General features: G+C 39.7%; 1 protein-coding gene across 1 annotated transcript; it reads right to left on the bottom strand.

Moving 5' to 3' along the window:
* Positions 1–553: 553 nt before the first annotated feature.
* Positions 554–8175, bottom strand: LOC123428409 (WAT1-related protein At5g64700-like). Its single transcript, XM_045112607.1, has 8 exons — positions 7932–8175; positions 3613–3784; positions 3454–3516; positions 2818–2934; positions 2358–2598; positions 2071–2229; positions 1475–1626; positions 554–848 (listed from the first exon to the last, which is right to left on the bottom strand). The coding sequence occupies exons 1-8, from the start codon at positions 8122–8124 to the stop codon at positions 689–691; spliced, it is 1257 nt and encodes a 418-aa protein (XP_044968542.1). The 5' UTR covers positions 8125–8175; the 3' UTR covers positions 554–688.
* Positions 8176–8434: the final 259 nt, after the last annotated feature.

Here is an 8434-nt window from a genome sequence, read left to right as displayed (position 1 = left end):
GAGTAGTGCTGGACGTTAGAGGCAAGAGGAGGTGCTACACTGTGTCATTCCTATTCGGTTGGTGCTACAAGTGACAAATCTTCGAGAGACTTCAAGACGTGTTCAAATGGTGGTACTTGACGGTATGGTGCTACGGTGTACTGGCGGCGACCGTGATGTGCTCAACAGTTTGCAGGCAGGGAGGAGGTGTCGTTGGGCGTCATGGTGGCATTGACGGATGGTCGGACTAGCAATGATGATGCTGATCTCTTTCCTAACGTTGGGTCAGTGGCTCGATGATGATGGTGGCTTCTAAAACGAGTGCATGTGTTATACGCTTTAGATTTGCTGCACCAGCTTTAGGTTCAGATATGTTATGTGGAAGGATCGGCGATGACGTCGGTTTTTGATATGGGAAGCACTCCACATTATCGAATTTGTGGGTATGAGTGATAAATCCGGCTGGCTTGATGTATATTTTTGTCGCACCATTATTGAATAATTAATAAAGATGAATGTATGCATCGATTGATGGAGAAGTCGTTGTTTTAATCTCGTTTTGCAATAAAAGATAATTAATAAACCATGGCACATGTTAGGATTGGTCAAACCATTTTAGTTTACTATCTCACATGTTAACCAGAGTTGGTGTCAACTTCTAATTCTCAAAGCTCATCATGATGAATTCCAGAGAGTAGTATCCCCAAAATTAAGGGCCAGATGATGGATCCTCACACTTTGGGTCATGGGTAGGTTGCACGTGAAGCTTTTCATTGCTTGAACCTGATGTCATCTTCACTTGTAGTTCTTTGGCCTTTCCATAGAGATACGTATACAAACCACTGAAAACCAATGCACTACCCAACAAGCTGCCATATAATAGTAAAATGTGTCAATTATGAAATGAAATTGCTTATAAATGTAAGCACTAAGACAACCAACGGTTCAAATTATAATATTTGATGTACTCCAAGTGCAAAATTGTACAAACAAGTCATAGTGTTTGTTAAGCTACATCGCTCAATATTTTGGCTTCACGGTACGCTAAGCTAGTTTTTTTACTATGTCTATTCAAAACCACTAGATGGCTATAGGGGCCACATCATGAAGACAAGAGATCAATTACACTGGTCATGTCGTCCATAATACTCGCTTCACAAGTAAGGTACATACATCATAATGAAAACAAAATATTTAAGCACGATTTTCTTGAAATTAAATAAAGACACTTTTATATAGGTCACAAGAATGAGTTCTTCCTGGGATATTTTATCTTGAAGTCAAGCTTTTAATATAGTGTACCTTTACTATATAATGTTAACTACATGAGAATACGTACCCTCCAAGGATAGGGACATTATGTCCAGTTATAAGACACGTGCGCAAGCAAACAAACACACACACACACACATGCACGCGCGCGCGCGCGCACACGTGCACATTTAAGAAATCCTAAATATTATATAAGTCCAAATACAAGACAAATTACACGTACCTCCCAACAGTGAGGCTTTCTCCTAGTAATAATGCCCCAAGAACCATGGTGAAGATAACCGATAATGTGTTGAACATTGGAGGAAAAACAGGACCTCGCTTTTCCACAGCATAGAGATTTAACCAATACTTGGCTGATGTGCCAAGTGCAGCCTACATTCCAAAACAATTATGTGTCACATTACTGCCTATTATTTTCAACTATCATGTTGAAAAAAACTGGAAACATATGTTTTTAATACTCAACATCATGAAGCAATTGGATCTCGAACAATATAGTACCTCATAAGAAAGTTTTTACAATTTTGAGCTAAGCTAACATTTAAATTTCAACAATGATATATTTATTTATTTTGGTAGCTAGATTAAAGGCCAAGTACACCACAAAAAATCTGTAATGGTTACTTTCATCACGAATTCTTCTATATCTACAATCAAAATATATCTTGCTCGGGTTGTTTATTTCTGCTTGATAAACTAAGATTAGTTTCTAGATATAGTGCAATTATCAATTAAATCCAAAATTGTGGAAAGTAATAAAATTACGTGCAATAGCAACGGATTTTGAAAACAGAGCACATTCTGGAAAAGACTTACCGAGTAGACAATTGTTATTAGTTGAATGTTCCATCCTACTTTCCAAGCAAGTTTGTCCCTTCTTATAATTGTTCCAATGGCACATGTTTGCAAACCACCTAGAACACATGTCAACACCGATGACCAATGTTTCCATGGGTACACCTTTAAAACTTTCACCTTAATCATAAGAAACCCTCAGACGTTACCGATCAAGATAAGAATGAAAATAAAATCATATTGTGCCTCTTATGAGTAATATAGAGACAAGACTTAGTTCAAAAATAATTTATCAAAATTAAACATACCAGTACAGGGTACGAAAATGCATAGCATATGCATTCACCCAACAAAAGCAAGGTACCCCTCAAATGGTGGTGTCCTCCGACTACTCCATTGGAATTCTTAATGATACCTTTTCTAACCGAGGTCCAAAGATGCAGTTCCTTTCCATTGTACAAGCTAATCAACAAAGCCCCACCAAAGCATATCAATGCACCAACCACCTTCGCCCTACCCTCCTTGGATTTGAGGCGCAATTTCTCCATGCTGCAAAATATATCTTGATATTTTTATTTTTTATTTCAAAATCTCTAGTAATTCAGATACGTAACAAAGTTGTTTGTTTGTAGGGACGAAGTTACTAGTAATTGTAACTAATTAGGTAGACGAAAGTAGTATGGGGGCGGGGTAGCGCCCCTAGTTGCAGTGATATACATTGGATGAATGGATTTGTGGTATCCTAAGTTGGAGGAAAGGACTGTTTACCCAAGCAATATTGACAAGACAAAAGTGAAGAGCGGAGTCAAACTTGAGAAGATCACACCATAGGAGGCAGTTGTGTCATGTAGCCCGTTGTAGTACAAGGCCATAGGCAACGAGTATCTATTCAAAGTAATGATATCATTATTAGTATCAATATACCTTATTACTTCTTCATATACTCAAAAAAGTAAGTATATCACACTTAACATTTGGTTAATATAATGAACTATGAAATTAATTATAACATCAGTTGTGCATATCAACCTACTAATTTATTTTTTGGTTATGAAGAAATAGAAAGCATAATATATTTCAAGATTCTAGCACATGTTTTTCCATGTTTTGAGGAGAATAAAAATAACATTTTAGCATATGTGTGTTGGAGAATCAGCCAGGTTCAGTTTAAGTTTTGACATTGAGCTATGGTGTTGATTGAATTAATTCGCTAATGCATCCTTTGTCATCATCACTCCATTGTATAACCACATCTCTAATTCAGCCGATTGATTTTGATGGGGACATAGAACGAAATGCACATGTAAGAATTGAACAAAACATAGAGTTTAGAGGAGGGAAATTACAAAACTAATTATTTTTGTTATTGCAAAGGTATATATGATTTTTCATTTGTGTATGTACCCGACAAAAGCATTGATGAAGAGCCACCAGATAGCATGCTTATCCAATTCTTTCCACTTCCCACTGGAGATTTGTCATGAATATTCTAGAGTCAATTGTTAGAAACTTACAATATTACTTTCCATGAGAATATATAAGTTATATAACAAAATTCCCTACCTTTCGAGGAGTAGGGCAAATGGCAAGATGAAAACGGCACCTAGAATGCTTCTATAACAGAGCAGTGAGAATACAAACATGCCGCCATCAACTACTACCTTGCCTAGCAGTATATTTCCTGTTTTGAAGAGTTCCACAAGGACCACACACACAATTGGTTTCCACCCGCTTCCTGTGTGGAAATTTCAATCACAGTATTAGAACAGGAATCATATTCCCATGCAAGAGTTTTACTTAAATCTTAAGTTCCATGAGATAAGGAATAACTACCTAGAGAAAAACTCGGTAATACCATCGCCCAAGTGAACTAATATGTAAGATTTAAGTAAAAATAGCATTTCTCATATTAGAACCCCCCCCCCCCCCCCCCCCGCCGCCCCCGCCCCAGTATCACCTTACCAATCTCTAAATTTGTACGAAAACCTCATTTGAGACCCCCATAGTTGTACCTAAAAGATAAACAGTTTGTTGTGAAGCATGGGCATACATAAGATTGTGTATCCCATGAAGGATGTGTCCGGTGCATGGATACATGGATACATGGAGTACGAGTACTCCGGCACGTGCAAAGTACGTAAGTTGAAATTCCCATTCCAAGAAACAACTTTGTCGGAAGAAAAGACAAGCAAGATCTTGTTTCGTGTGATTTCTTTTTTCAATCAATATATTATGATTAATACAATGTGTGTGCGTGGGGGGGGGGGGGGGCATGAAGCCATGTGGCACGTCTGAACGTGTTGTTGCGAGCTTTTTGTGTGGATTGATCATACTAATGTATTGTTGGTTCCAAAAGAATGTAGACACAGCTGGGTACAATTAAGTTACTAACTATGCAAATACCAGCCACCTACACCATTGGATCACCGTCAATCAACTGTTGATATTATGTCCCAGGCCTAGGATTCAAAATTTCAAAACTGATACACCATATAGTAGTATAGATATGTGCAATCGTAGTTATCAATTTTTCATTGGCATAAACATTACAATAATTGGTCATAAACTTTTGTAAATATGACCACAAAAAGCCAATGAAGTTTCCACTGTATATTTAGCTTGCCGATTCGGCAATGAACTTTCCCACTTTATTTAGGTGATCGAGATGAGCTTCCAAGAATGGACGACTTTTTGAATTGTGAGGATTAACTTCGCAAGAGCTGAAGTCCGCTCGCTTTCAATCAAGAAATCATAAAATTTGTTCCAAACAAAGAATGCTAATATTTTCAAAGTTGATAGAATAACAACTTTTAAACTATATGTATTATGTGCACGAAATATTATACACATCTAAAGGGATTGGATCCATGCATATGCAATACTCCCTCTATTTCAAACTGATTAACGTTCTAGGTTTTTCCTAAGTCAAACTTAAATAAGACCAAATGTATATAAAAATATATCAACATCTACAACACTAGATTTGTTTTCAGGGAATATATTTTTATATAAGATATATTTGAAATTGTAAATCTTAGTAGATTTTTCAATGGAACTATTGACTTAGCATAGTCCTAAAAAATAAATTATTTTGGAACAAAAGGAGTACGTGATTGGACATGGTGGTGCCCTACTCATGGACAGCAGAAGCGCACACCATGGTCGTCCCATGGTTAACACCACCGAGCAAAAGGCACAGGCGCACAACTGGCCTAGTGAGCGGGAGGCAACGAGGGGGATGAAAGTGTAAAAGGATTAGAGAGGGTAGAATTGACATAATGTGGTGCGTGTTGTAGTGAGCCTTGAGGGAACCATAATTGGAGGGCAAGAAGGCTCATGTAGATAGGAAACAATTCATATCTACCGTGTGCAGTCTATAACTATCAGATATATCTCTAATATCCCACCGCAGTCATACCGGCAGCGTTGCAAACAACAGGAGCGTCATAGACGATCAGAATGGAGAGAAACCAGAGCTAGAAGCCAACGGGTTGACCAGGGCCGGCCCTGAGGGGGGGCAGGAGGGGCGGCCGCCCCGGGCCCCCAAACATCGAGGGGCCCCTTCCCTAGTTACACAATTAGCCCATAGCACAGGTGGCCATGCCCATCGATCCGCCAGCACGTTGCATGGCTCTCTTCTCGAAAGGAAAAAAGAGGCACGTAGATGAGAAGCCCATAGACTCCGGACGATAGTTTCGCTTCTAATCGCTAGGATCCCTTTTTTCCTTATATAACGAGATCGTGCGATCTCTGATTCCGCTATTCAATCTAGCCCGTGCCCGTCGCTCCAATCAAGAATTCGTTAATCGTGAATGGTCAATGTCATTCGCCGGCGCTAACATACTCTCATCTCCAGACTCGTCTCCGGACGCCACACGCATACGCATATCCGGCCGCGCACGCACGACCAGACCACCTAGCCAGCCAAGCACCTCCCGCTTTACGCCCCGCTGGACGGCAGTCCAATCCTCATGGTGTTATCGTCGAGCGTAGTATCCAACAGACCAATCTGAGGTATATCATATACTACCATTCTTAAGTTCAAGCATTTCCAAGGTACAGGCGATTGTTAATTGGACCAATGAAGTGTTTGGCTTTTAGTTTATTGTACATGTTAGATTTTTAAAGCTGGAGGCTTTTTAGATCGGGTTGAAATATTTTTGCAGGAATATTCGCAGCACATTTGTTACACGTTTATTTTTCATTTTTATTTGACTTTAGACCTTTTACAAATTGTTTAATATGATTGCATCTGTATTCACTCACATGGAGCTTTTTGGGATTTGCTGAATCTAAACAAGATATAGTATCTACATTGTATACTCCCACTGTTCACAAATATAAGATGTACGAACTTTTCTAACCGGATATATATATTTTAGTGTGTTTATTTATTCATTTTGGTTCGTCTATATTTCATATTAAAATATCGAAACATCTTATATTAATGAACGAAAGGAGTACTTTCTATCTTTGTGTTCATGAATTCTATAGAATACATCCTTCGGAAGCAAAACAATTTCTTTTGTAAATTTTTTGAAGACTTAAACATTGATATGATTATGGTATAATTTTAGCACTACTATGATGTTAAGGGGCCCCGAGTTTAGATTTTGCCCCGGGCCCCCAAAATATCAGGACCGGCCATGGGGTTGACCACCCCCCCCCCCCCCCCCCCCCCGCGCGCAGCTATAGCGGGAGTGTCGTGGATGTTGTCGTGTTGCGGACGCGTTGAATATAGAGTAAGCCATAGAGTTGCTAAAGCAAAATAATATCCCTTTGTCCCAGTGTCGAGGTTTCCGAGAACATACGGCGTGTAGCTGTGGTAGAGGTAGACATGCGAGGGACGCCGTGGTATATGTCGAGTCAGGGTTCCCGATGTCGAGGTAGTCTCAAGGGCAAGGAAGCTCCATGTAGTCAGGGACAAAGTGGTGCGTGAGGAAGAAAATGATGGCACCGGTCGAGGCAGATATGAAGGAGGGTGTTGATCTCGGAGACAATGTTCTCGAAGCTGTTGTGGACGAGGAACCCCACAGGTTTTGTCAAGCACGAGGACATGTCACGGGCGAAGACATGCATCGGTGTTGCTAGCATGGGCATGCGTGGACCGGGACCCCCACAAACTGCATGCCATGTCTGAGGAAGCAACAATGGAGGCCTCTCGGACGGTTTTAGGTGTGGTGGAGTTTAGAAAGGAGAAAATCATATACAACCATGTAAGAGCTCATTAGAATACAAGATATACCTCACTAGATCAAAATTACATCGATGATTGATCATCAACTTAACATCTACTCCTTCTATATCTAAATAATTGTAGTTGGAGAAAACTAAACTAGTGTCATATTAATTTGGATACAGAAAAAGTACATTTACTAGATGAACACAAAGATAACCTATTAATTTATAACTAATAGTGTTATTCTCCCTTCGTTCCTAAATATAAGTCTTTTAAAATATTCTACTATAGACTACATACGAATGTATATAGACATATTTTAAAGTAAAGATTCATTCATTCTACTTTGTATGTATTTTATAGTAGAATCTTTAAAAAGACTTGTATATAAGAATGGAGGGAGTATACAGGAAGAACTTCACGTGGGGTGTGGACGGAGGCATTCGGAAATGTTGCAGATCTTCGATCGTTCGAAAGTTAGCCCAACCCAACGAATGTATCCTGGCCTTGGATCAATGATGTTTTTGTTTTCCTAAAATATTGTGTCGGGTCACTATGGTCCTTTGATAAAGAAGACGTTCACGTACGGCTCAAAATAGTCTGAGATCATGCTGTGTCCGCCTAGAATTTTCATACTTGATAGAGTATCAGGTCTTAAACTGTAACTACAGTAGCGCGTATACTTTTCACCCAAATGGAGTACCTTGGACTTGGATGGTGGTGTCCGGGCCGTGGAGATCACACGCCGCGTTCGTACCAGCTCCAGTGAACGCCGCCGGGTGGAGGATTGGAGGGTGTGGCTGGCTGCGGTTCGCGGTGGACGGGAGCGCGGGAGAGGTGGTAGCGAGGGGGAGGGAAGAGTCGAGCAAGGCGTCGGTTAGCCTGGATTCTGCCATGGCAACCCTCCTAGAGAAAGGTGGCTGGAAACGATGGCTCGAATTAGTAGCATGGACGAACCTTGATTTTTTAGCACGGTACGTATGTAAGCGTTTTTATGCATACTCATACATTTATTTTTATGAACGCATAAATGCACGTCCTATCCTTATAAGCATTTTTGAAAGACTGAGTCGACATATCATCTTGAAATTTATGAAATCATCATAGACAACTCGTCGTCGACCGAAACATCTCCTTTCACTAAATTTGCATCGTGAAAAATCCTAAAATAAATTTAAAAATAAATACAAGCACTAGAATTTAAAC

The sequence above is a fragment of the Hordeum vulgare genome, chromosome 2H (genome assembly GCF_904849725.1).
Source record: "Hordeum vulgare subsp. vulgare chromosome 2H, MorexV3_pseudomolecules_assembly, whole genome shotgun sequence".
NCBI lineage: Eukaryota > Viridiplantae > Streptophyta > Magnoliopsida > Poales > Poaceae > Hordeum > Hordeum vulgare.
The sequence above is the reverse complement of the archived record's forward strand: the minus strand, read 5'-3'. Positions and strand labels throughout refer to the sequence as shown.

Excerpts from the sequence above, each read along its gene's own strand:
- LOC123428409 (XM_045112607.1), bottom strand. The coding sequence starts at position 8,124 with ATGGCAGAATCCAGGCTAACCGACGCCTTGCTCGACTCTTCCCTCCCC. Across the intron at positions 2,599-2,817 it reads GTCTTGTCAATATTGCTTGG|CATGGAGAAATTGCGCCTCA; the intron begins GTAAACAGTCCT and ends TATATTTTGCAG. Across the intron at positions 1,627-2,070 it reads TAATAACAATTGTCTACTCG|GCTGCACTTGGCACATCAGC; the intron begins GTAAGTCTTTTC and ends TTTGGAATGTAG.